The 26,786-nt window shown below is 52.6% G+C and overlaps 1 protein-coding gene across 1 annotated transcript in view; it reads right to left on the bottom strand.

Moving 5' to 3' along the window:
- Positions 1-5,131: 5,131 nt before the first annotated feature.
- Positions 5,132-26,786, bottom strand: part of LOC111139235 (ubiquitin specific peptidase 22) — a 43,358-nt gene continuing 21,703 nt past the window's right edge. The window contains exons 3-13 of the mRNA XM_022491448.1: positions 23,706-23,819; positions 21,976-22,077; positions 21,515-21,684; positions 20,661-20,808; positions 18,048-18,153; positions 16,448-16,606; positions 11,751-11,877; positions 10,768-10,859; positions 9,814-9,876; positions 9,005-9,154; positions 5,132-8,265 (exon numbers count right to left, since the gene is read on the bottom strand). Of these exons, the coding sequence (XP_022347156.1) occupies positions 8,223-8,265; positions 9,005-9,154; positions 9,814-9,876; positions 10,768-10,859; positions 11,751-11,877; positions 16,448-16,606; positions 18,048-18,153; positions 20,661-20,808; positions 21,515-21,684; positions 21,976-22,077; positions 23,706-23,819 (1,274 nt within the window). The 3' untranslated portion in view covers positions 5,132-8,222. The remainder of the gene's footprint in view (positions 8,266-9,004; positions 9,155-9,813; positions 9,877-10,767; positions 10,860-11,750; positions 11,878-16,447; positions 16,607-18,047; positions 18,154-20,660; positions 20,809-21,514; positions 21,685-21,975; positions 22,078-23,705; positions 23,820-26,786) is intronic.

Raw genomic sequence — 26,786 nt, 5'->3', positions numbered from 1 at the left:
TATGAGAGGATACTATTAGTGTCCCCATTTTATGAATGAGGCTCAAAAGTTTAAGTAGCTTATGCAAAGGTACCCAGAACCAGGGTTCATGCTCAGGTAGTCTGGCTCCATATCCTGTCTATTAATCACCAGACTATACCACAGAAAAGGTTAAAATTACAATTTAAAATACTAGGGAAGCCGAAACTGCCATTTTAGCATATGCGGTGACATGCCCGTGACAGGGCAGAGAGACCATGTGCATCCACTGGCATGGAAAGCACAAAAAATTCTGGCTGGAGACCAGGAGGAATTTTTCCACTGGCTCTTCCGGAGAACCCGCCACAGCACAGGTCAGAGACGCAGTGGTCACACGATGTCCCTCCTGCAAGCCTCAGAGACGGGCTTTTAGAATCGATGGGAAACAACCAGTGCGGGCTGGATCCGACAGCAGACTGAAGGGAGCTCACTAAGGTGTCCCTCTGAGCCTCAATTTCCCCATTTTGAAGGACACGCTCTTCCTTTTACCTGGAATGTTCTACGTCTGATAGCCCATGCTCAGTCTCTTACTTCACTCAGGTCTCTGCTCAGGGGTCGTCTAACTGGAGAGCCATTTAGCCACCGATACACAGCACAGTCCCCGCGGTCACGCTCTGTCCCCAGCCTCTCTTGTCTACACACTGCTTCCTACAACCTGACATATGCATGTCTGCTCTGTGAGAACAGGACTGTGGTCTCTCACTCCCCAGTGCCCAGAACAGCACAAGTCCCGCAGGATACAGGTTGTTAAATAGTTGCCAGACGAATCATTCAGAAGCCCAGGGGGACCACTGCTGAAGCCTTTTCTAGTTTGAACGTTCTACAAAAATGCAACATATTTACATTTCATCTTCCTCTCCCCGTGGCTGGCTCTGGCAGCATTCAGGACTGACTGCGGTCGCCATCTGGAGAAGCCAAGAGAAAACCTTTAGAACAGCCAGACATCAGGGTTGGGGTGGAGTTTCCTGACCACCCTTTTTTTTTTTTTTCCAAGATTTTATTCATTCATTTGACAGACAGAGATCACAAGTAGGCAGAACAGCAGGCAGAGAGGGCGGGGGGGAAGCAGGCTCCCCACTGAGCAGAGAGCCCGATGTGGGGCTAGATCCCCGGACCCTGAGATCATGACCTGAGCTGAAGGCAGAGGCTTAACCCAGGTGCCCCTTCCTGACCACCCATTTTAAGCTCTGCCTCTTCTCATCTCATAGATGGGGGGCCACGGGGCTCAAGAGAATCGCCAGCCCCAGGAGCACCACCAGGGAGCACAAAGCCCCAACTAGAAGGCTCATCTCTTGTCTCCTGAAAGGAGACTTTCTTGCCACGTGAAACTGCTCTTGGCCGTAGCAGGCCAATCCGCTGCCCAAGACAGCACAGAGTGGGGCACGTGGAGCTCTGGTCAGTCCGTATTCGTCTTCACTGATTTGCTGTGGGAAGAGTGTTTGTCTCAAACGTGTATGTGCTCCCCCGCTGGGATATAGTGCGTGAGGTTCCAGGTGGATACATCGGTCCCCTGGAAGAAGGTGGGGTACGCCTCCCTCACTGGCGGAGTCCTGTGTGCAGACAGGGAGCTGGGCACCTGGGGAAGGCCGGGGAGATCAGTCCGGGCTGGGGCCCCAGGTTGGCTCTGAATTATACTGGTTGTCGTGCCCCTCGCAGGGTGTGTGTGTGTGGGGGGGGACTCCCCACTGGTACGAATGCACGAATCTCAGAGTCCCGGGCGTCAGAGTTGTCACAATGGGAGTGGTGGACACTGCAGTGTGTGCGCTGGGCACCCCCAGGACTAAAGCGCCTGGCTCTGCCCCCCAGAGGAGTGCTGTCCTCTCATCAACAGGGCTACCTCCCCCACACCACCGTCGCCCCTGTCCTGCTCAATGTCACATCCTCAGGCCCCCAACTGCCGGGTCAGCCTGCCAGAGCACTCTGTACCTGGGTTTGTCCACATTTCTCAGGTTCTACATCAAGGCTATTTCCCTTCCAGCAAGTTCCTTGGGGCCAGGCCCTGGCTCCTACCCCCTCGCCATCAGACTCCTACAAGCCGATCAGGGGCTGCCCAATCACAGCCGCGGTCACAGAGGCAGGGCCACCAGCACTGCAGCAAGTCACCATGGCTCCCGGCGTGAACTATGCAGTCAGTGACCTGACAGTGCATTCCGCTCCCATGCCGATTTGTGGCAGACCTGGCAGGACAAGAGCAGGTGGAGGGGACTACGATTTGTAACGGCCAGCGGGGCACTTTGCTTTTACTTGGCGGGGTCCACAGTGTACTTTCCCGGTGCAGACTCGGGGCTACGCTAATTCCGCTTTCTGCTTTAAGAAGCATACATAGACACGGACTACCTCGATATTCCATCATTCATTGCTCTGGTCCACCATACGGAGGGCATTCTGCTGACTGGACCTGATAAGCAGGTACCAGTAAATTCTACAAAGGCTTCAATGAAACAAGAGAACCAAAGCATGAGAAATAAGCTTCCCGGAAGTCAGGCCCCCAACACAATGACGTTTCTGGGGAGCTCAGGGATCTGAAGCCTGTCAGGAGAGCCTTGTCAAGGAGAAGGACAGACGGTTGCAAGTCACCTGCTACGTGGAAAGAGGTGCAGTGCCGGACCGGTCTTGCAGGCTTGAGAGGTGGCAGACACCGGGTCTGAGCGCGTTCATTCAACCCATCTCCGGAGGCACTGCGATCGGCTCCCAGCTGCAAGGAGGACTACGTTCAGGCCGTCATACACGCTGTACAACTGCTCAAATCCTAGGATCCGGAAGATCCAATGATACTCAAAGTGTCCATAGCAAATAAGAATGCTTCACAGAGCCTCCAGCAAGGGCCAGCAGAAGAGAAACAGCAGAGCCCCTCAGGAGTTCAGAGCAGCTCCCAGCTCTGTCGTCCTCCAAGATGCGTATCCTCCTTTCTAAAACAGCTCCAGTTTGTTTCTTGGACTTAGCGGACTGGTGTGTAATCACAGGACAAGAGCTGACCAGGCAGCCTGAGCCTCCCACATCAAAATGAGTGGCCTGACCCTCTTGGCCTTAAGGTTGGGTGTGGGCAGCAGCCATCGATCACGCGGCGGGAAGGGCACGTGGAAGAGAGCATAGGCGTGCGCGGAAGGTATCAGACTGTCAACGGACACCTGCTGCACGGCATCTGTGTTTTTTTGTGACCAGGTGACTGAGGACACCGACAGAACGGGATGGAGGAAAATCCTGAGTGGAGACTTGGGCCATACCCCTGGTTACCCAGCTGCCTGGAGGGGGCAGGGCCGGAAGTACTGATTCACGCTGATTTGTGGTGAGCTGCTAGCAGCTTGGCTGGATGGCTGAACATCTGGAACAGGATTCAAAGATTAGGGACATGGTCTGGCTGGGGACAGAGGTCTCAATATGGGCAGGCACAGACTATGAAGGTATCTGTATCCACGTGTGCCTGCCAGAGGCTCTCAGTGATCAGGGGGACAGAACGGCCTGCCCTGTGGACGCGGCCAGCTGCCTTCCCCAGCCACCGTGCTTGCTTGGTGGCCCCACGAACCAAGGGGCCATCCAGACAGGGGTGGGGGCTAGAACAGGCTCGGTATCTTTAACCTGTCCTGCCCACGGCTCACCGAGCCAACTACCGCTGAGGGCCTAACCAGCTAATGAACACCGAGTTCCTAGAATGGCATTTCCTCTGAAGACCAGCTAGTCACTAGTGTCAGGTAGACTACACTGGGCCCCTTGCATCATGGAGGGGGCAGAGACCGGTCCCCACTGGAATAAACAGATAGTCCAGTCATGGACACCCCCACCCCGCCTGTCAGCACCACCACCCATGGTCACTTTCCACAAACAGCTGTTGATCACAGAACCCAAATCACAGCAAGGGACACTCATGACAACAGGCTTGTGTCCATGGAACAAACTGTTATTACTACATCATCCCCCACCAGGAAGCAGCTGGGCGTACTGAGGACTCAGCTATGGTGAAGGAACGCGGTGCCGTCTCTCACAAGGACTTCCATGCCTTTAGCCAGAGACCATGATCTGGTGCGGATTCCCCAACAGCCAGAACATACGGGTCTGCAGATCAAGGTGTGGGAGTGGGGTTGGCACTCTGCAGTATTACACTTAATAAGCCAATCACAGAATCTTTATTTGAGAGAGACACACACAGGGAGAGAGGGAACACAAGCAGGGGGAGTGAGAGAGGCAGAAGCAGGCTTCCTGGTGAGCAGGGAGCCCAAGATGAGGCTTGAGCTCAGGACTTGGGATCACGACCCAAGCTGAAGGCAGAGGCCCAACGACTGAGCCACCCAGGTGCCCCTCACCCAATCTTTTTACTCCAGGCCTGGAAAATCTGGGCTTTGTTGGTTTGGCGGTCTTAGATGCTAAGGGGGTAACTTCCCCTGAGGGACACAACACTGGTTCTGGGTAATCCAAGAAGAATGCCACTCAGTGGTGATAGAGGACTAAGCCTGAGATCCAGAGAGATTCTCCAGTGTCTCCTGGTGTCTCCACCCAAGGGAAATAAAGCAAAGGGAAGTAACTCACTACAAAGGTTTCTAGAAAAGGACACTTCAGCAATGAAGGTTTGGTTCAGCCAGGTAAAACCCAGGTAAGGGAGGTTCTGAGGACAAAGGAAGTGTGGAGGGTGGCAGGGGAGTCAAAAACGTCAACTACAGTCAGCTACAGTCCTGTGAGCGATCACAGAATCCAGGGCAGGGCTAATGGCACATTTTCTCCGTACTGACTCACACATGCTCTTTTCTCATCTGGGGCGCTCCCTGTAAGAGAACATTGCTATACTGCACCCTGGGGCTCGTCGCCAAACGCTGGCAAGGACTCCTACATTTCGAGAACTCCTCAGGTGACGACGGTGACAGCGACCAACTCTGAGAGTGCGTGGTTGTCCTGACTCCCAGATGCGTCACCATTATGCCAAGAGCAGGAAAGAGAAGGTGGTCAGGGAAGCAGTGAGCCAATCAGAGAAAGTGAGGAAATGCAGGGGGCGCAGACTTCCTGGTACCAGAGCCCTAGCTGCTGAGCTCAGGGCGGCTGCTGTGGCCCGGGAGCCCTGCAGTGCGGCCTCGCCTCCGCAGCGCCCTCTCTGGCTGCTGTCGGTAATAAGGGGAGACCAGCCGTGTTCCGAAGAAAATGTAGCTTTATTATGACATAGGAAAGACTACAAGCCATTAAGGGAGAAGACTTGACAGGTCCTCAAAATGACAGGTAAAAGGGAGGTGTAAACATCTTGGTAATAAAATCCACAGCACGATCATTGGAATCTTTTTCTTACAATTTTTGTTTTCAAGGTTATAGTAAACGAAACAATCACTTGAATTGTCAAAAGGAGGGCCATCTGGCCCAGGGAAAGCATACACACCAAGCCGAAGGACAAGAGCGAGGGGCTATGTGTTGTGGGGTCAGGGGCACTGCCGCGAGAAGGAGGCCTAAAGACGACCCTGCGCCCTGGAGAGGCAGCCTGGCTGCTCGGGCTGCCCGCCGGACCCCCACTCTCCCGGCACGGCCCCAGCTTAGAGCTCACGTCACAGCTCTGGAGATGGAAAGCCCGGTTCCCTATGATGCCGTGAAAGGGCGGCCAACGTCTCAGAAACACAGATTATTTTAAAACCACTCATGGGAATGTGGGGGGGCAGTGGGGATCCCCCGATGGCCCCTTTAGTGTCAGATGCACTTGGTAATGGCCTGAACATGTGAACAGGGGTCTTTGCAAGGAAACGAGAGAGCTATGTTCCTGAATTTAATGCCTGGCCTGGGAGCAAAAAGAAACATTCCCAGGCCCACCATGGAGTATTTTGTGAGTAACAAAGTAAATCCCAGCGACCGACATCCTGCTGGCAACACTGCCCTCGCACGGTTGCTACAGTCACAGGAGCTTCCCAGCGGCAGACACAGGTGACAACTTGCAACGCCGGTGTCAACAGGGAATAACAACAGTTAATTTGGATACAAAAACTTAGAGTCATGTCTACAAAAGAGAAACGTGGCCTCATCATCTATCTCCAGACCTCATGCTCTTGGAACAGCTGAGCTCTCCTGAACATGAGCAGACACAGATGTGGAAAGCAGAGCTGGCCAGACCACAGGGAACCTGCCAGAAAACCCAGGACCATCCAGTACAGCCAGGTCTCAAGGGAGCAGAGCTCACAGCTCGAACTCCGCAGGCCAGCGTCAGCCAGTTCCTTGCTTGACTTGCTCCTTATTAAAGGGCAACAGCTCTCCCACAAAGCAACCTTCCCAACAATTTCTCTCTTACAATCACACACACAACCCAGCCACGTGGGGCCATTTCTGAAAATCTGCACCCACCCTTGTTCCTGATCATTCCTGCTATCACAGAACACGTACTCCCAAAAAGCAAAAATACACTGAGCATGAACTGAGCAAGTGCTTAAAAGCTGCGTCACTAAGGGCTTTGTCATCCAGGAGGCTGCTGCGGCACGACTGCTGTTTCACGTATTCCCGCATGTTCCACACGGAGCGGTAACTACTCAACGGCTGCTGTTCCTACCCACTTCCTACCTTGACTAGCTGATGAGCCAGATCACGCCCACTGTTTCTGCATGGCCTACCAGCTCAGCATTGTTTGCACATTTTTAAATAGAGAAAAAAAAACAAATTCCGTAACAGGTGAAGACTGTCAAATTTCAGTGTCCGAAAGATGTCTTCCTGGAAAAGCCTCAAATTATTTACTATCTGGCTCCATTAAAAAAAAAAAAAAAAAGGAAAGTAAATATGCTGAACTTGAAACAGAGGATTCTCTTCTCCAGGAACAAACATTCCACAGCTCAAAAGCAGACCCGGCTCCTAGGACAAGCACTGCTTGTTCCCCAAAAAGACATTAAAACAGCTTTTCCGCACCCACATGTCTGGGTTGTTAAGTTCTCAGAAACGGACAATGGAAGTTTGTGTTTAGACAGACAAGTGCATGCAGGGTATCTTACAAGGACCAAGGCAAACTGTTCCGTCTCCTCCAGCAGCTCCTCCCTCTTCCCACCAGCTCGCTGGCCCAGCCGCCTGCCTCTGCTGCAGCTCTACCTACACCAGACGTAGGGCGGAGGCAGCAGTACCAACCGCAGGCTCCACGGGACGCCACTCCAGCTTCCATCCGACCCACGAGCCGCCACGTGGCCACAGGGAGAGCAAGTGGGACGAGGGGCCAGGAAGAAAATAGGAGGAAGGAACAACGAAGCCCCTGGAAACACTTCACTTACTCAAAAGATTAACAGGACAGAGACACTTACTAGCCTCAGCCTGACTCTCGGCCGCTGCCCCCGCCAGCCCTCACCTGGACGCGGATGCTTCCAAAGGGGAAGGGGGTAGGGGAAGCAACAAAACCAGCACCGATGAAAAAGCAAGATTCACTCTCGAGAATAAAGGAAAATGATCTAAATTTCTGTATAAATGCAATAATTCATTCACGTTACTACCATTACATTGATGAAAGTCACCATTGTGGAAAAAGAGAAAAGGGGAGAGAGCTATGAAAGTGCCTATTTCTAATAAAAAAAAAAAACAAAACCAAGAGAGACCACCTGGGCTGACGCCTCCACATGCAGTTGGGTGCTAAGTGATCTGCGCAACAGACGAGCTTGGGAACCCGCTGGAGTCCCCGGTTCCGCGAGCTCGGTGGGGGTGGGGGGGTGGGAGCGTTCCTCTATCTGCTGACCAGACGCAGGCTAAGTTCCGCTATCTATGTTTGATACTAAACCAGCAGCGAGGAAGGTGCGCGCAAAGTCCTCTGTCCTCACACCACGGCTTTGGCTCCTGTATCTCACTGTTTTAATGGACCCATGATGGAAAACCGGGTTGGCGCCTTTTCAAACTGCTCCCTTGCACAGCCGAGCCGCAGCCCCGGGACACGCTGATCCCCCCACCTCCGCCGCACGTGGTCTCGAGGAGCACAGCAGACGCCCAGGGACGCACCACCGGGGTTCCTCCCCACGCAGGGCACATCCCCCCACGTCGCTGCGTCCGCTGCGTCTGCTGCGCAGGTCCCGGAGCTTCCTTCGGAGTACAGCGCTCGTGCACGCGGATGCCGCGACCCTGCGCACCCGTGTGGCCGCGGCTGGGCCCAGGCTGCAGGGGAATCCGATGCTCTCGGGGGCACTTCTGTGTGGGGGGTGGCTTCATGAAGTCGGGGAGGGCGGAGATCACCTTGGGAGGCTGGCCAACTCATCGCCTTCATTTTTGGGGACCAGCCGCAGGTAAGGCTACTCATACTCCAGGAACTGTTTGTGGTAGAACAGCAGATATCTGAGGAGGCAAAGACAAGAAGCACGCTGACACTCCAAGTTACCGGAGGCAGAAGCAACACCGCGCCTCACCGCCGAGACACCCGCGTGGGGGTCTCGGAACCCACTGGCGGCCTGACTGCTGGCCTGGCTGGGTTCTGGCCCCGAGGAGAAGGGGCCTTGGCTAGGCAGCAGGCTGCCCACGGTGAGTGCCCGTCCTCCCCCCTGTCCGCCAGGATGTCCTGAGTCCATTAGTCCCGCCCCCACAGCTCCTGAAGCTTCTCCCGCCGTCCACCTCGCTGCCAGGCTTCTAGTCCAAATGCGCCCCTTTGGGTGGCTCCTCTGGCCGCCTCTGCGCCCACAAAGCTATCCTCTCGCACACAAATTGTTCTACAAGGCTCTCAAGGGGCGCCCCACTACTTGGCGGTGATACAAAGCGCACACGCCTCAGGAGTGCTCTGGGCCCTATCTGAGCCCATCTCTGGTGGGGGCGGGGAGCGGTCCATGGACAGTCTCAAACCGAGTAAGGACTTGAGGGCAAAAGGCCAGGGAGGAATGAAGCAGGTCAGGAAGAAAGGAGCTCCCCAAGACCCCACGTGGCCACTCAAGCCACAGAGAACAGAAATGACCACCCCCACATTCCTGGTGTTCGGGTGTTCATGGAGAGCGACCCCGCCCACCCAGGCTGGCACCCTGTCCAGAACAAGCCTCCATGTGGGAATGGATGTACACTCAGGGAGCCGGCTGCCGCCCAGACGTACCCCTCACTATCCAGCACGTCCTCAATGCTGGCCTTGGTGATGATGGCATCGTCACACTTGAACCACTGGTCCTTGTGCTGCCGGATGAAGCTGGTGTAGTGGCCACTCTCCAGGGTCCCTTGGTGGTTAACTACGGCAAACAAGGAGTACCTAGTTTGGGAGCGCGGGAGTGGGGAGAGAATGAGCAGAGAACTTAATCGAATCGCCATCAGAAGCAGTCAGAAGTCTGCACGGTCCGTAGCTCACGGACCCCAAATGGAACACCCCAGGAACGACAGCGGGAGCCCGGCAGGCACACAGGCCTGCCCAGCCCGCCCAGCCCACCCAGCTCTTTAGCTGCTTTGCAGAAGCCACATTCAGTGGAAGCGGGGACAGCAAGCTGCACTGGGGATGCTGTAAGCCCACAGTCCTTTGTTCCTTCCCCCACAGCGACGGTAAGCAGGGGTGAAGGGAAGAACAGAGGCCTTACTGCAGCGCCGGTGGAGGCAGAGGCCAAAGGGCCCCAAATCCAGACACGGAGCTCTCATGCTAGCAGCGCCGTGGCCAGTGCGAACCCTGCTCACGTGCAGGAGCTGGGGCAGAGGGGGCAGGCTCCTACATCGGGCAGCTTTACGGTGCGCTTGTGAAAATCCTTCCCCAAGAGGGTTTCAGTGTTTTCAACAGGGGCAGAGGAGCAGCAAGACAGGCAGCAGGCCAGCGGCCAAAACAAAGAGGAGCTGTGCCATTGGGGGCCTCCCCGCACGGCCCACCTGTGGTTCCATGTTCCCTGCTCATGCTGGAGACGCGCCCACCCACGAGGCACCACTTACTTATTGTCATTGTTGAGACTGTCTGTTGGCTGCTGGTACTGTCCGTTCATCCTGCTCTCTTTGCTGTAACAAAAAACAGTACTTCCTCAGCATCATTTAAAATAATTAACCAGGGACACCTGGATGGCTCAGTGGGTTAAAGCCTCTGCCTTCGGCTCAGGTCATGATCCCAGAGTCCTGCGATCGAGTCCTGCATCAGGCTCTCTGCTCAGTGGGGAGCCTGCTTCCTCCTCTCTCTCTGCCTGCTTCTCTGCCTACTTGTGATCTCTGTCTGTCAAATAAACAAATAAAATCTTAAAATAATTAACCAAGCAGATGCCCGGCTCGAATGACGGTACCCCTGGGTACTACTCCTGGGGCCTCCTTCGCCAGACGTGGCACTCGGTGCACTTTAGACATGCTTTCTAATTCTTCCAGCAGCTCTGCTTTCTAGGGGAAGGTGAGGAAGCGGAGGCTGGAGCTGGAGAACAAGCTGCACAGAGCCACGAGGCGCAGAGCCGGCCCAGACAGACCGGACTCCCCTTGGCTGCTTCCAGCTAAGCTGTGGTAATCTGTCAGAGAGGCTGTAGGAGATAATGCACATTTCACGTAGGCGCGAGTGTCGTGGTGGTTCGGAGGGCACGTTTTAAGTGGTCTGGGATATCAAGATTTGAATCTATAACTGCAACACAAACTGCTTAGTGTATCCAAAATCAGTCCCATCAGTGGCAGCGCGGCCTGCCGGGATCCCACCGCGACCGCTCGCCACGACTGAGGGCTGCTAAAGGAGCACCGGGGAAACCCGAAGCTGAGGAAACTCCTCTGTGTCCTGGGTTAAGACCAGGATAAAGATTCCGTTTCAGCAAAGGCGCTTCTAGTAGCCTCTACACCGGCTGATCACAGACCCGGAGTCGATCCTGGACCTTATGGAGCCGCAGCCCTCCTGATCACACAGCGGCCCAAACCCTTTCATACCTGGACGCCATGAAGGGGGTCATGTCCAGTTCCAGGGGAAAGGACACGTATGTGGTGATCTTCCGCCTCAGCTTGGCCGAGTGCTCGAATCGCTACAGAAACGGGAGAGGGGAGAGAAGGAAAGGGATGAAGCTATAGGGGTTTCCTCTGATGGTGCTTCTCTGGACACTCCCAAAAGTGGGCTTTTCATGGCCTTTCTGACTTGCCCTTTGGCCACATCTAGAGCTTACAGACTCAGTAACAGTGTATTAATCTATACAAATCTAATTTATGGGGTTCAAAAATGGAGTCTTGAAATGATGGGGTTGTTCAAAGTGACTGACGCCAGGTGTGCAAAAAAGTGATCTTACAACAAACCCAGCGAAGGGCAAGGCGGAAGGAAACAGAACAAACATCCATGAGCTCCGGGAGCAAAAACGGACCTACTGTTCCTTTCGGCAAAGACATTCCTCTGACTAGACTGGGGCTACCAAACCCATGCAGCAAGCCAGGAATGGCTCGGGGCTTTTGCTGAAAGGGTCATAAAATAAAGACCATAAAACAAAGATCCTATGTGGCCATGAAGCCTGAAATATTTACTCTCTGACCCTTTATAGAGAAAGCTGACCGACTCCTGGACTAGAGCATAACGCTCATGGTCTCATTTGCTTTTAAGTAAAAGGAAACCAGAAAACTCTGGTGTTGGGGGGAAGGTGGGGAAGCTGGGGAGGAGGAAGAGGAGGAGGTTGTTCACTCCCGCCCCCAGGAGAGTAACTCACGTCCTACTGTCATCATGAAGTAACCAGTCTGGTTCACCACAAACCCCTCGGCGCAACGAGGACGGGGCAGAGTCACAGCGTACAACCCTCCTGCGCCCTCCGTGCTCGTCGCTGAGTCACGGCAGTTGTACAATGTGCTTCTCTACACCAAACCGACAGGCTCTCGGTGGTACCAGGGACTGAAAACGGAATCTGCCGCGGGAGTCTGCTTTCTAGAAAACTTACTTTGAGATGAAAACAGGCTACAATGGGCAGTTTCTTCATGGTGAGCTGCTTTGTGGACTCCTGGTAGCTGTGGCAACCGCTGCACTTGATCTTGGCGCTGCTCCCTAAGTGCTCCGGTCGGGTGAATCTACAGGACACGTGGAGAGCACAGTTGAAGAAGAAGAAAAAAAGATGGAGAGGTAAGAGAGGAAAAGACAAGAAAATAATTATTTTATCACTTTCCATGAGTTAATTTCCTACTAAACATGCACATAGTTAGGAGTGTTTATAATTCCACAATGAAAAAAAGAAAAACCAAACTATTTCTTCCTTCATCTCTTCCCCTTAACACTTCAAGAATGGTCTTAATTCTTCTTTTGAGTTAAAAGTCTTGTGAAACAGTAGTAACTTTCTAACGACCGTAAGACCCAGCAATTTGAATTTCAGGAAAACGAGAACTCAAGTTCATGCAACAATGGTACACAAACGCTCTGAGCGGCTGCACCCGTGACAGCTGAACACCCGACAGCCATCAGTGCTCTCCGGTGCGCGGACGTTAAAGCAGCGGCTACGGGCCACCCCCGGAGTACTCGTGGGCAACAATCAGGGACAAACTACGGAAACACACAAGCTGGAAGAATCTCCAGAGACCTATGGATGGGAGCCTTGGAGATTTCAGAGGTCGTATGTTCTACGATCCCGTTTACATGACATTCTCAGAACTCCCATGGCTGCCGCGGGTTACGAGGCAGTGGTGGGGGGAGGGACGGGCGGGGATGGAACTGTCCCGCATCCCAACCGCATCGATGGGAATATCCTGATGACACTGTACTGTAATTTTAGAAGATGTTATCACTGGGGGGGAACTCTGTAGAGGGTAGCCAGTTATTTATTTATTCTTTTTTAAAGATTTTATTTATTTGACAGATCACAAGTAGGCAGAGAGGCAGGCAGAGAGAGAGGAGGAAGCAGGCTCCCCACTGAGCAGAGAGCCCGATGCAGGGCTCGATCCCAGCACCCTGGGATCATGACCTGAGCCAAAGGCAGAGGCTTTTAACCCACTGAGCCACCCAGGTGCCCTAGCCAGTTATTTCTTACAAAAACGGGGAAATGATCGTTTTGGAATGATGAAGACCGACCACGACACAGCAGGGCTGCACTGAGCAGGCCAGCAAGCATGTGGCACAGGGGTGGCTACCCATAAAACAGACGTTTCGATACGGTTTATGTCAAGTTTTTTAAGTTTGAGGCTGAAAAACAAAGTTCACCTTTTCACAACTGGGTCTGGAAATCTCCGTTTATCCATTGGAAATTCGTCATCTTCCCAGAACAAGAAGTTGCCCCCTCCTGACCCGCAGCTGACCCTGCCTGCCCCGGGAGGTGCCCCGGAAGTGGGAAGCTGAGGGGAGCAGTCAGATCTCGTAGGGAGAAATGTGGGACAAGGCATCTGAGCGTGTCTGCCCCAGCCTCTAGGAACTAGCCCACAAATGCAATTGGCAAAGTCCACAGGGTGGGTAATTCTGAGAAAAACAATCTTGTCTTCTCAACACAGAAACAGCAAGGCAACCAAAGAAGAGGCTGAAGCCATGGATTTGCAACCAAAGTAATGTGCACACCTAGTCTGGATTCTGACTTGAACAAACTGTACGGAATACTTTTTTATAAAGACTATCAGGGCAGTTTGGACACTGGGTACCTGACCGAAGAGAGAAGAACGTGCCCATATCTATAGTGAAGACTCTGGAAATAACATGACTCGCCACACACAACCCCATAATGCAGCTTTCCCACTCAAACCCGTGTGGCCCCAGCCCACCCAAACTGCTTAGGAACACGCCAGGGGCCAAAACCGCTTCCATGACGACTAGCCACGCTTCTCCAGTCAGCACTGACAGCAGGGACAAGTACTCAGACTGTGGGTTACTACTGGGTGGAGAGAGCACTGTGCACTGAGGAAAAACAGGGACTTTTACAACTGGAAGCCCAAAGCCAGCCCAGAACAGAAATCAGGGAGAGGATTCTGTCCGTCCAGCAAGCAGTCAGAAAACAGGTGTCTGATGGCGGGAAGCAAAGTCCCCGAGGCAACAAAGCTACCAAGCCGGGCTGCAAAGAACACTTCCATGAAGGAGTCCCCAGGAACTCTGTCCTGGGACAGGTTTGAGCTTCCCGAGACGCAGCCTTCTGCGGCTTGTTAAGTCAGATTGGGGGTGGAAACATTTTACTTAGCCTCAAATCTGAGTACACATGCATCAGCCAGGTACAACCTCTCTGCTAAGTATCACCAATTAAGCACCTGAGTAGTAAGCACGCTGCTTCTCCTGCAGACACGCACTGCAACAGACAGACGCCCGTCCAGTCTAAAGTATGGAGTCCAAAATCCTCTTTTGAGGTTTTCCCATTTTGTATTCTTCGGGAAGTTCCTGATTTTTGGTCATTTTTTTTTCCATGTACAGTGCCCTAAGCTCATCCTCCCTGCCAAACTACGCTAACTTTCTGACACCAAATAGGTCAATCAAACCTGCTTCGACATTAAGAAAATGTCCCACGACATTAGCTACAAAGAGGATTTGGCTTCAAATTCACATAACTGTGAGTAAAGGATGGAAGAACCACAGAGCTCAACCCCCATTATCTCCTCAACTATCTGTCCAGGCCACCCCTACTGTTTGGGGAACTTCCAAACCTAGGTGGGAGGCAAGGCCCAACTTCCTTCATGGAAGGTTACCACAGAAGTTTGGGCACCCGACCTAGGCTCGGCCAGCTGGATACTCTTCATGAGGACTCTGTATCTGGAAAAGTCGCTCTTGAGAAACATCTGTAGGAAGAACTGGTCCGGCCAGGAGCCCCAGTTCTGCTGCACCCGAGAGCAGCAGGCCGATGGCGGGCAAGCCTCTCGCGGTGACCACGTGTTTGCTGAGCTAGGTCCTCTTCAGCCTTCCTGGGGATGTGGTGACACCCAGTACCTTTTCCTGCCTAAGTTCAGCAGAGCCCGCTCCTGCCACCTGTGAGCGGTCTGAGCCGGTGCACCCTCATGCACACATCCAGGGGAGGACCACCACCATGCCAGGTGCGACGGCAGGAGAGGAAGGGAGTACGAGGCAGTCTCCTGCCCCGAAGAGGCTGCATTTCGATCTGGACTGAGGAACTACAGCATGGACAGCAGAAAGCAGAGACAGCAATATACTGACGAGAGCCAAGGGCACGTCCCGAGGCCAACACAGGAGGAGCATGGACACCAAGGAAATCGACTGGCTTGGCAGAGGTCTCCCCCCATCACCAGGGCCACTTCTGTCTCCCACCGAGTCCACCTCCTGCCAGCAGGGCTCCAGGAATACAGGCTGAGCACTGCCTTGAGGCAGCTCCTGAAGGGTGATGGCCACTGCTTACCCCCTCATGAAACACTATAGGACTCGAGGGTCTGGAGCTACGGAATTCCATCTACCTTGACGTCTTCCTGCCGGGTTTGCAATCTGCTCTCAGCCTAACTCGGAAAGGGTCCCTTTGCCGTTAGCACAAACTCAAGATGCACGTTCTCTGCCCTTCCCCAGCCACTCGGCCACTGACCCAGCCCCATGTGGCCCCCAACCGGACAGCTCCGTGGGCCAACTGTGGCTGCCCCCTCTGTACCTGCTTGGTGGGCAGAGCTGCAGGTCGCCGAAACATAGGACTGAGTGTAACAGAGATGTAAACACTCCCTTTGAAAATGGTGGGCTTTTCAGTTCTGATATTTTGCTTGGTTTCCAAAGCAAAATCTGGTTTCCAAATTACAAGTCTGATGCCCCATTTACAACTGGAGTATCAGTGTGATGGAGCTGATGCGTTTAAAAATTCTTAGCAGGGGTGCCTGCGTGGCTCAGTGGGTTAAGCCTCTGCCTTCGGCTCAGGTCATGATCTCAGGGTCCTGGGATCGAGCCCCGCGTGGGGCTCTCTGTTCAGTAGGGAGCCTGCTTCCCCCCCTCCCCCTCCCCACCTGCCTCTCTGCCTAATTATGATCTCTGTCAAATAAAGTTTTTGAAAAAAAAAAATTAAAATAAATAAAGTAAAAATTCTTAGCATGCACCTTTGGGCCTGCTGACTACACAGAGCAAGATAAAGACCCAGAAGGCCGCCCCTCTGCCCAAGGACACACCTGCAGTGACCTTTAATTAATGTAAAAGGAAATAAAGACTGTAAAACACTAAACACCATTAGAACAGTTTAGGGAAGGTCTCTAGTCTCCCTGCCATTGCTGAGAGCTTCCCGAGCATGGTGACAGCAGTGGTACTCTACACCCAGCACTCGTGTCAGGCAGAGACGAGGTGACCGGACAGGCATGGCACCACAACAGGCCTGTTGCCCACAGAGAGGGCCCTGCCCGACACCAGGGCAGGTTATCAGCCACACACGGTGACCATTACCGAGCTGTCCCCTCAGCTCTTGGGTTGGTCACCCGGCGCGGCGGAGCACGGCTATAACACATACAGGCTCCCTGCCAGGCTTTCAGAGCCAGGACAGACTGTCCGAGCCACTGGGCACCACCTACAGCCGCCTGCAGGCTGTCCTATCTCATTTTCTGTACCCAACACATGAGAGAAAATCCTACTGGGCCCCAGACGGTCCTGAATTTCTTTGGACTCTCCCCTGACCAACCAGTACCTCCAAGAGCCTGAAGGCAAGAGAGACAAGTGCTGGCCAAGAAAGACCGTTCTCCATCCCCAGAGGTGCCGGCGGTTTCTTACCTTCGCAGGCAGTCCGTGAGCGTAGTGGTTCCCGCTACGTGGCTCTCCCCGTTCACCACACTGCCCTCGCTCCCGGGGCTCAGGGGCCAGAATGGGGTGGAAGAGCCAGGCAGATCCAAACTGATGTCCCAGAAGGGGTCTATGGTGGTAGAGACTCCACTAGAAGCAAGAGGAGACAAAGATGCAGGTGAGAGCAGACGGCCACGCAGCCTCCGAGGCAGCAGCTGGCCCACGGCAGCCGCAGCCTGACACAGCCCTGCTCGTCCACCCAAAGGACATAAAGGTCAGACATCGCAAGACAGCTCCCACCCAACGTGTCGTGGCTCCCCAGAGGCCCTACGGAGGAAGAGGAGGTAAACCACTTCACGCAAAGGCTGCTCTGAAAGCAACAGTTTCCGAACCCAGAAGATCCTCATGGTTATTTTGGGGTTTTCTGAAAACCTGGCCCGTGTCCATTAGTTCTGAACTGATGAGCCTACCTCAGCAGCATCTGAGTCCGGTAGGAATCTAGAGCCCCAGGCGCGCTGCCCATGGAGAAAAGGCCGAGCAGAACTGGGCCCTTGACTGAACAGAGCCGTCTCCCTCTTACAGACGGACTAAAGGACAGGCTGGGAGCTTCATTCCAGATACTTAAACAGGACATAAACCTGAGACCACCTCCTGCTGCCGGAATCCAGCAGCACAGAGCCGACAAGGAGCTTCTTTAAAACGGAGTCTCTAAACACTGGAGCGCTGCCCACGACGGCGTCTCCGTCACAGAACGCTGTGTGCATGACCCAGGCCAAGTTACTCTCCTGCCGCCATCTCCTCTATCCTCTACCAACCGCATGGGGGAACCTGGCAGAGGTTCCGAAATAACTTGAGTGGATCGTGACCAAGGTTTTTAAAAACCTTGAGATGGAATAAAAAACAGAGGAGCGTGTGTGGAGGTCAGGAGGGAAGGTTCCTGCCACCTCACGGGTCAACGCTGCCTCCTCCAGGAAATCAAAGCTCTTGCATGCTGAGCCAAGCCTACAGCTGTCATCAATCAGGGAGCCCACGCTGGAAAACATGGAAACAGAAACCACGATGTGAAATGCAACACACTTGGGAGCACGGGCGCCAAGGATCGCCCACATGTGCGCCAGTCCCTCTGAAAGGCAGGGCTCGCTTATGTGGCTCCTGTAGGGCAGAGATGGGGGGGATGGGAATAAAGATGGCCCTGGGGACCCTGCTCCAGACGACCTGCTACGCTCCCCCCTGGGTCTTCCCTGCCAGAGCTGTTTCATCTCAACACAGCTGACGGCTTGGCTGCCGAAATTCAACTCGTCCTGCTTCACATCTGGCTGCCGCTGCACAGGCTCCTCCATAAGAGCCAAACCCCTGGTCCATCCCACCTCACCAAGGAGGCACAGCCGTGGGGCACCAACTGAACTTCTGGCTCTAAAAGTTAAACTTTTAAAAGCTGCTCAGAACACAGCCATGTTGTTGGTTGAAAACTTCCCAGCATGTTCAATAAGCAGCACCTAAGGTCCCACATCGAGGTCTGGTCAGCACAGACGAGGTGGGCCCTCGTGTTCCAGAAGAACGCTCGGGGCTACGCAGGGAGCCTCCCACTTACTGGCAGACTTGGCAGGTGACGTCGGACTGCAGCCCGCCCGTGAAGATCTGGTCGATGATGCAGTTGCAGTGGTTGGGGTTGTTGGCCTTCTTCCCGTTATCGTCACCTGGGGAAAGATTGTAGCTGTGACATGCACCTGTGCCCGAGTCTGCAGGCTTCCAAGTGCCATGGGCCCAAGGTGCAAGGCCATTCGCGGGCAGAGGCTCACAAAGCCCGATATGATCACACGGGCGCAGAAGGACCCTTATGCAAACAGGGAGGCTTGGCGGGAAAGGAGGTAACAACCCAGCTAGCTTATTTTCAATGCTCTTTTTTCTCCACTCCCTACCATCCGCTGGGCTCCTATCTAAGTACCAAGATATAGCTAACGCCCAGTTACCGGGGAGAGTTAAGGATTCCCGTCTGCCTGCACAGGACAACTGAGCAGCCCTGCCATGGCAGGCACCCCACGCTGCCGTGCCTGCTCTCCCCCTGTACTGCGTAGTCAGGTGCCCGACTTCAGAAAGCGTCTCTGCAGGACTCCCGCCGGGTTGTTTTCCCCATCAGCTCCTGTGCTCTGCAACCTCACGAACAGCTCCGCTTTCCAAGAAGCTGCCCCCAGAGAAGTACCACTCCCATCCTCCCTAGCTCAGTACGGGTTTTATTTATATCTTCGGGTGCAGATACAGGAACATAGTGCTTACATGCGGAACACGACACATGTTCGTTTGTACCGTTAAGTACATACTATAGAACTTCCATTGAACCAGACGAAGGGGAGAGACTGGGTCTGTCTGTATGTACGTTTCTTCTCAAAAAAGTGCAATTATTACCTAGGAATAAAGGATGCCCATTGGGTCTTTTGACAGCACACTGCCTAGAGAGATTAGGCAGAAAATCATATCCAGAAAGATTTCAAATTCATAGGAGAAAATGTCAGGACACAGGAAAATACATATAGGAAGCCACAAAGGAAGAGAAGCCAAAAGGTCCCCGACGCTTGCAGTCACACAGGAGCACGACCCAGCCAAGTCAGCCAACAAGGCCGAAGGACTCAGAACACCCTACTCCGGCAGGAGGAGCCACGCACGTGAGACCTGTGGAACGGAGTACGTCAGAGGAGTGGGTCCCAATCACTGTATCGTGTTTCTGTCCGATGAACGTTTGCACAGCAATGCATCTGAAGCAGCTGATTTTCAAGACAGACTCCTGCTGGTTACAGAAGTCTCGTGATTATCCTGAAGGGCTTGGAATGATAACTTAACAGTCTTACATAGCGGCTCTTTTCGGTCTGCGTGTTATACTTCCCACTAGAAAGCCAAACCTCACCTAAACTATTAAGCACTGTTCATTGGGTTCCTCGGGCGAGCACTGAAAGGATGTTTTTCAGGAAAAGAGTACATAAAAAAGCCAGAACCCAAAGCCACACAACTGATGAGAACAAGCCATCTTATTTGGAGTTTGGCTTGCTTTGAGGTTGTAATGTCAGACCACATGGGGCATTTGGGAGAGCAGCCCCGCAACTGGACAGAGGCTGAGCAGGAGCAGGAGGTGGCCTGGAAAACAGAACTGTGGTCCAAAAGAATCACCAAAACCCACTGTTCCAACCCAGGGGCCACAGGTAAGCAGTTGACTTGGTCACCCCGACACACGTCAGCTACACCTGAGTGTGCTCCATGAATCGGCACACGAGCATCACCAGGGACCCAGCAGGACAACTGCTGACCCTCGCCACACCCACTGACAGAAACAGCAGCATGCCCTCCAGGGGACTCCGAGCCACACTCAAGGTCAAGAGTCCCCCTCACCTGATCCTGTGTCAGCACACTTGGGCACAGGGCCTCCAGACGGGGAGCCCCGCCACAGGGAGGGCAGGAGGAGGGACCCGGGGCCTTGTTATTCAGTCCTAACCTCCTGCCCCGAGCCCGAAGAGCTGCTGCCCGATGTCCCCTTCCCCAGACTATCCAAACCTACCCACGTGTGAGACCCCTGGGGAGGCTGCCCCGCTCTGGGGGCCAGGCTGTGGGAAAGAAGTCAAGACCCAGTGAGATCCAGAGAGACTTTTAAAAAGCCCTTGGCTGGACCCCAAAATGAACAGGACTTGGGGTCACGGAAGCAGTGGCAAGCATGCAGGTCCCATTTTGTATTCTCAGCTCACTCCGGCGACTGCAGAGCCACAACCAGTCCTTCTGGAGACCCCACGAAGGGAGGGAGCCAGTGCTGACAGCAGAGCTGCACTTGGAGCATATGTGGAAGTTTCTGGCCTACCAGGGGCCACGATAACCTGGAGGAGCTGCACACCAGCCCCCTCACAATCAGGCCGAGAGGAAGCCGGCAGCAAAGGACTTGAGGCACAGGGCCATCAAGGACGGAGAGCTCTGTTCACTGTTACGGGTTTTACAGGACTGACCACCATGCTCCTCTCCTCCCAGCAAGGTCGGAAGACAACACCTCCAAACTGTTCCCTCCCCTCTTAAGACAAATTATGAAGAACCTCTCTGGGGTATTAAAGGTGAAAAAGAACACAGAACACAAGTGCCATATACAAGATTCCCTGCCCCTGCCATCGTGCGACAGCGCCCCCTACCTCTCCTGGGTGGGGGGAGGGTAGAAGTAGGGGGCACGGAGCCTCACCTTTGCAGTGTCGGTGCAGGACGTCTAGGGCGGCAATGAGGAACTCGTGCGCGTCCTGCTGCTCGTACCCCGCCAGGTGCCGCGCGTGAGTCCACACCAGGTGCAGCAACTTGTAGGGGATGTGGGGGGAGCGGTGCCCGGAGTAGAACTGCTCCCAGAGACAGGAGGGGAAGGGGAAAAACTGTCAGCAGGAAGTACCACACACGATAAAAAATCTGTTAACAACCACCTAGAATTTCTTGCAGCTACTCTGACAAAAAAGGATTCTGTTTAACTCCTTCCTTTTTTTTTTTTTGAAAATGTATTTTTTATGTGGACTCACTGGACTTTTAAAATCATTTTGTCCTTTCCCACTGCCAGTTTTCTACGGATAAGCCAAAATGATGAACTGGGAGTGCCTGACACAGACACAAGCCTGGGCAGGGCCTGAGAGCAGCCTAGGATCCAAGCAGAACAGAACCTGCTGTTCGGGGCGGAGGGCTACAAAGACAGAGGCGTTCTAGTGAAGCATACGGAGGCCTGGCAAAAGGGCCACTTTCCTTGAGAACAGAGGACAGCAGGCAATGAGGGAAGGGTGAAAAGACCCCAGCATTCACAGACAAATGTCTTCCACCCGCTGTCCCCTTCCAAAGGGCTCTTCTCAGCCTCCAAGTCGGCACGCCGCCTCTAAGCGACGCCAACGGTCCCTGACAATTCCCTTTGGGAAAAACGTCCCATAAGAAACGCACGCATTATTCACTGTGTAAGGTTTCGGAAACCTGCCTTCCTCTCCTGTGTCAACGTGATTTTATTTAAAGGAAAAACACAACAAGCAGTTACAGAAATGGTACGCCGCCCACGTCAACAGTGCTCACCTCCTGAAAAAGCGACGACATCTCGCAGACCAGACAGGAGCTGGGGCTCTGCATCTCACACCTGTGCCTATCGGAGAGGAAGAAGTCTCGCAGCAGCGGCGTGTGGGTGAGAGCCTGGACGATGCAGTTCATGAAGCAGGTGTTGCCAAGGTTGATCAGCCCTCGCAGACCTGGGCAGGATAAACATGAGTCCACTTACAGGACGGACTGTCACGGCCCCGGGGCAGGGACTGTTTCTGTCCATTACCACGAGGCTCCCTAAACCTAGCACACCTCCCCCGGGGCTGCAGGTGCTCCAGAAGCAGTTGGGGGGGGGTGGCAAACGATAAAGGCCTTATACAAGGGCTTAAAGAGAACCACACCAAGAAATCCTCCCGTTTACATCTACTTTTAAACCCAGAGAAGCCAGCCTTGCTGGCAGTAGTCACAAAGCCCCGCTCCGAGCACTGTCTCCCACTTACCTATGGTGCAGTTGGAGGTGATCTTTCGCCTTTTCGGGTTGTGCTTCAGCAGTTCGAGCTCCCGTTTGGTAGGTTCCCAAGTTGAAAACTTCTCCCCAACGCCTAAGCAGATGAAAGACAGGTCCCGGTGCCATAAGCCCAGTTTTCATCAAGTGTGTTTATACATAAAAGCGATGGTGACAGAACACTTAGATCGGCGTGTTTCGAAGCCACAACACGAGGTCTTTCCAGACCATGTTATATTGCAACAGGCTAGAAAGAACACTTAAAGGGAGTTTCTTTTGGAAAATGTGTGGTGAATAAGCAGTTTCCTGTGAGAAGGGCAACGCCTCCCATTAACACTACCATAGTGCTAATGCCAATATGGGGTTTTTCCGCCAAGCCTTTAACCCTTGAGCAGAGAGACTGCAGCAGCCCTGGCGGAAAGGGCTACACTTGGCACTGAGGTGAGGGGTCTCCGTGAGAAGACTGAAAGTGACAGGGAGAAAACGCACTTGCCGAAACACAGTTTGAAAACACCTCGTGTTAAACAGCTGTACCCATAAACGATCTGCACCACAGACAATAGTGCGGATGCTAATGGTCACAACTCATCCTAATACGTACAACTGTTCACGTGACTTAACATTTCTGCAACATTCAATGAACTTGAAAAAACATTCTATCTCACTGACACATGAAGTTATAGAATGATTTTAGAAGAGTTGTTTTATTCTGGGTCATGCATTTCTGAGCTCCTGTAAGTGAAATGTTCTTCCCAGAGAAATAATATATTCAGACTTAGTTGCAATGTTACTAAATTTTTGAGGGAGAAAAGAACAGGAGGTTGGTTAGAGACTGTTCTCCAGAAAAGATCTGTTACAATTGTGATCACGGAGAGCACCTGTTCCTATTGTTCCATTCTCAAAATATGGGGCTGCTTAAAAGCAGAGCAATTAAGGACAAAAACTGCGAAGCAGAGACCGGGTTTCTATGTTCTCTCTGTGAACAGTGGAAGCTGTATTCATGGAGAGATGCTCACTGGTCAAGTGGGGTCAACCGTACCTCCCACTGTTGAAACCCTCTTACGGTTCCAGCATCTGCTGAAAATGAAAACTAGAAAACCACCAAGGAAACAGTAAGAAATGAACAATAGGGAAAACAGCCACGTATTTCTGTGTGTCTCCCCGACTATGCATCCGATGAAGAAAGCATGTGACCACACGGGAGGACAGGGAGGGGAAAGCACCAGAGAGCCCCACGCTGGTACCAGAGCTACCGCCAGAAAACATACTGGTCTCTGCCCCTGGTTCCTGGCACAGAGCTCCTCAAACCCTTATGATTTCCTAAGTGATAAGAGCACTAGGAGCATCTTTATTCCAATGAGGTGACTCCTGGGGGGGCTCCTGGAGAGAGACCGGTTGCCAGAAAGACCACACCAAGAGAGGCTTGGCATTTCCAGCCTTGACCCCCACCACCCCCTGGCCCCTGCAGAGGGAGCCTGAGCTCCTGTCTGGTCAGTCACCTCATCTGCTTCTCCCGGATCCTCGGGTGGCGCCTACAAGAGGAAGCGGGCAGGTGTGGGGGATTCTTCCCAGCAAAGCAAGTCCAAACTGCAAACCCCCCCCCACAGCTGTCCTATTTCCCAACCCTGACCTTCTCCCTAGATGTTGACCTTTTTCCTGATAAGCTCTGTCCTTGACAGTCATCTAAGAGACAAAGGAGACACGTAAATCTAGGCACAACCAAACCTTGCAGTTTCCAAGCTCTGCGCTGCTCCTCTTTGGCGATGATTTCCATGTCCTTGTCATATATGTAGTCGTGGCACAGAAAGCAGTAGATGCCGCCATACATGAGCTCTATGGCTGGAGAGAGAAGCGGGGGAGAGAGATCACACTGAATTAAGAACTTAAAGGTAATGCTTAAGGTCACATATGAAACATCTGAGTGTTTAGACATTTTACTGTTTCCACCACGTCCCCACTCTCTCATTTCAGACCTTTACCCTAAGCAGGCGAAGGATGTGTATTTTCCCTGGGAGCTTGGGACTTCCGAGGCTGAGGGGATCGGACTGCAAATGGGAGGCATCACACCCGTATTTTACAAAGGATCTCAAGTATCAAGGACCCTCCGCCTAGTCTCTGAAAGTAAGGGAAGGGGCGCCCGGGTAGCTTAGCCAGGTCTGCCTTGAGCTCAGCACCCCTCCCACACATCCCCCGCTTCTGCTCGTGCTGTAAAATGGAAAAAAAAAAAAAAAAAAGGGAAACCTTTCACTGAGTATAATCAGCCCATAAGGATTCTAAGCCACCTGGACTGCTTTAACTATTTTACTACATCTACGACTCCTGATGTGATTACAAAAATGAATGAAACATCTACTTCCTACTCTTACTTTAAGGACAGTGGTAAAATATCCTCTACCCAGATAATCTTCACTTCTTGACCCACACAGGTGACTCCTGCCCACCTCTGAGTGGATCTTATGCATTTTCTCAACTGCATCATCCATAAAAACCGGCTTCTAGTTACTTCATTATAAAGTAAGATAAAGTCCTTTACTTTAAGCACCCGGAAGAAAGCTGTCTCAATTCAACAAATAAAAATAATATTTTCTGGCTTGGATTCACCATGCAGTGGAAGGTGTCTGAGGGGCAGTGGAGCGGATAGAGCACAGATTTAGAGTACCGGGATGGATCCCGCCTGTGACCAATCACTCTACTTCCCCAGGCCTCAGCTTCCCTCTGGTACGTGGTGATGGTTACAGCACAAACAGCTCAGAGGTTCGTGTGGTGCTTTTATAATGTTACAGCACGCCTAGCGCACGGTCTTCACGATCGCCGCCTGTATCATACTCCGAGTCTTCAGCTGCCAGGACACAGATCAGTCACTCTCTGATGGATCTTCAAAGTCCTCTAAAGCAGCCGTGTTAAAGCTCAAGGTTCCCACATCCACGCCTCACCTCTCACTCCCAAACCGACAAAATTCCTACAAATTCCTTCAAAGTCCCCATCAAAGCTGTCACAGGGAGCACAGCTGCGCCTCGGCACTGTATGCCTTGCACGGGAGAGCTCCCAGCATGGGGGCGGCAGAGCCCGAGGCAGACTACAGTGAGGGCGCCAGGCATTTTCAGGAAAGCAGACGCATTCGCTGACACACACGAGAAGCGAGCGGCACAGCACAGCGGGCTCTGTACTCGGCGGGGAGTCTGCTCCAGATTCTCTCTCCTTCCCTCTCCACCTGCCCCTTCCCGCCTTTAAATAAGTCAGTCAGTCTCAAAAAAAGAAAAAAAGAAAAAAAAAGCAGGCATACGGCCATACGGCCAACAGCACAACTACCAGCCTGGGGAAGGCATGTAACTATTTAATGTGTGTTCAAGTCTCCCTAAACAAGCTCCTCTTCAAGGCACCTTTCCACACCCAATGCACCACTACTCACTGTGTGAGGCTAATGGAGCCAACCGGACGCCAAGACCACTCAGTGGGGGGAGACCAACCTCCTCCACCAACAGTGATGGGACGATCAGACACCCACCAACAGAAGCGGGAAGCTCAATCCTTACCCGCCTGTCATACAAACATGGACTCAGAATGGGTTAGCAACTGCAATAAATCGCTACAAGTAAAAACTTTTAGAAGAAAACCCAATGGGGTCAAGTCTTCATGATCTGATTTGGCAATGGGCTCAGATGTGACACCAAAAACATGAGCAACTAAAAAAAAAAAAAAAAAAAGACAAATTGGGCTTCATCAAAAGTGGACTTTGTGCCTCAAAGGACATTATTAATAAAGTGAAAAAACACCCCACAGAATGGGAGGAAATATCTGCAAAGCATGTATCTGCTAAGAGTTCAGTATCCAGGAGAGAGAGAGAGATAGCTATCTCCAAGAGGTGTGTGTGAGGGTGTGTGAAGAGACAGATTTCCAAAATAAAAATATATATACATATATAGTTACCTCAAAGTACAACAAAAGCCCAACCCAATTAAAAACATGACCAGATGACTTGAATAGATATTTCTCCAAAGAAGGTATGCAAAGGACCAAGAAGCACATGAAAAAAACATTTAACATCCCTGGTCATTGAGAAAATGCCTATCAGAGCTACAATAAGATACCACTTCACAACCATCATAATGGCCAGAGTTACTATAAAAAAAAGAAAGCAAGTGTTGGCCAGCATGTGGAGAAACTGGAACCTTCATACAAGGCTGGTGGGAACAGAAAACCGTGCAGCCACTGTGGGAAAGTCTGGCGGCCTCACAAACACTCAGCAGACTTACCATATGACCCTGCTGTTTCATTCCTAGGAACAGACCTAAAAGAAGTGAAAACGTCTGTCCACACAGAAACTTGTACATGCGCATTTGCGTGGCATTACTCGGAAGAGCCGAAAGGTGGGAACCACCTGAATGTCCATTAACGGACAAAAAGATGAACAGAATATGGAAGATCCACGTGATGAGTGATTACTCAAACACACACCAAGGAACGAGTTCCTGATGCCCACCGCAGCACAGACGCGACCCGAAAACCTGCTAAGGGAACGAAGCGAGACACAAAGGGTCATCTACTGTATCATTCCTTTTATAAAATACTCAGAATAGGCAAATCCAGAGAGACGAAAAGCAGACTGGCTATCTCTGGCGGCGGGGTGGGGGGAGAATTCATTCCTGGAGGCAGTGTGTTCTTCTGAGAAGATGGAAAGTGGAGAGACAGCAGCTGCACAATGTGGTGGGTGAATGAATGCCACCGAGCCTCACACTTTAAACAGCTGGACTGTACACTGTGTGAATCCCACCTCAAAATAAAATGTAAAAGCAACACCTACGGGCA

This window comes from Enhydra lutris, unplaced genomic scaffold (genome assembly GCF_002288905.1).
Source record: "Enhydra lutris kenyoni isolate GAN:26980312 unplaced genomic scaffold, ASM228890v2 scaffoldscaffold97, whole genome shotgun sequence".
NCBI classification, from domain to species: Eukaryota; Metazoa; Chordata; class Mammalia; order Carnivora; family Mustelidae; genus Enhydra; species Enhydra lutris.
The sequence above is the reverse complement of the archived record's forward strand: the minus strand, read 5'-3'. Positions and strand labels throughout refer to the sequence as shown.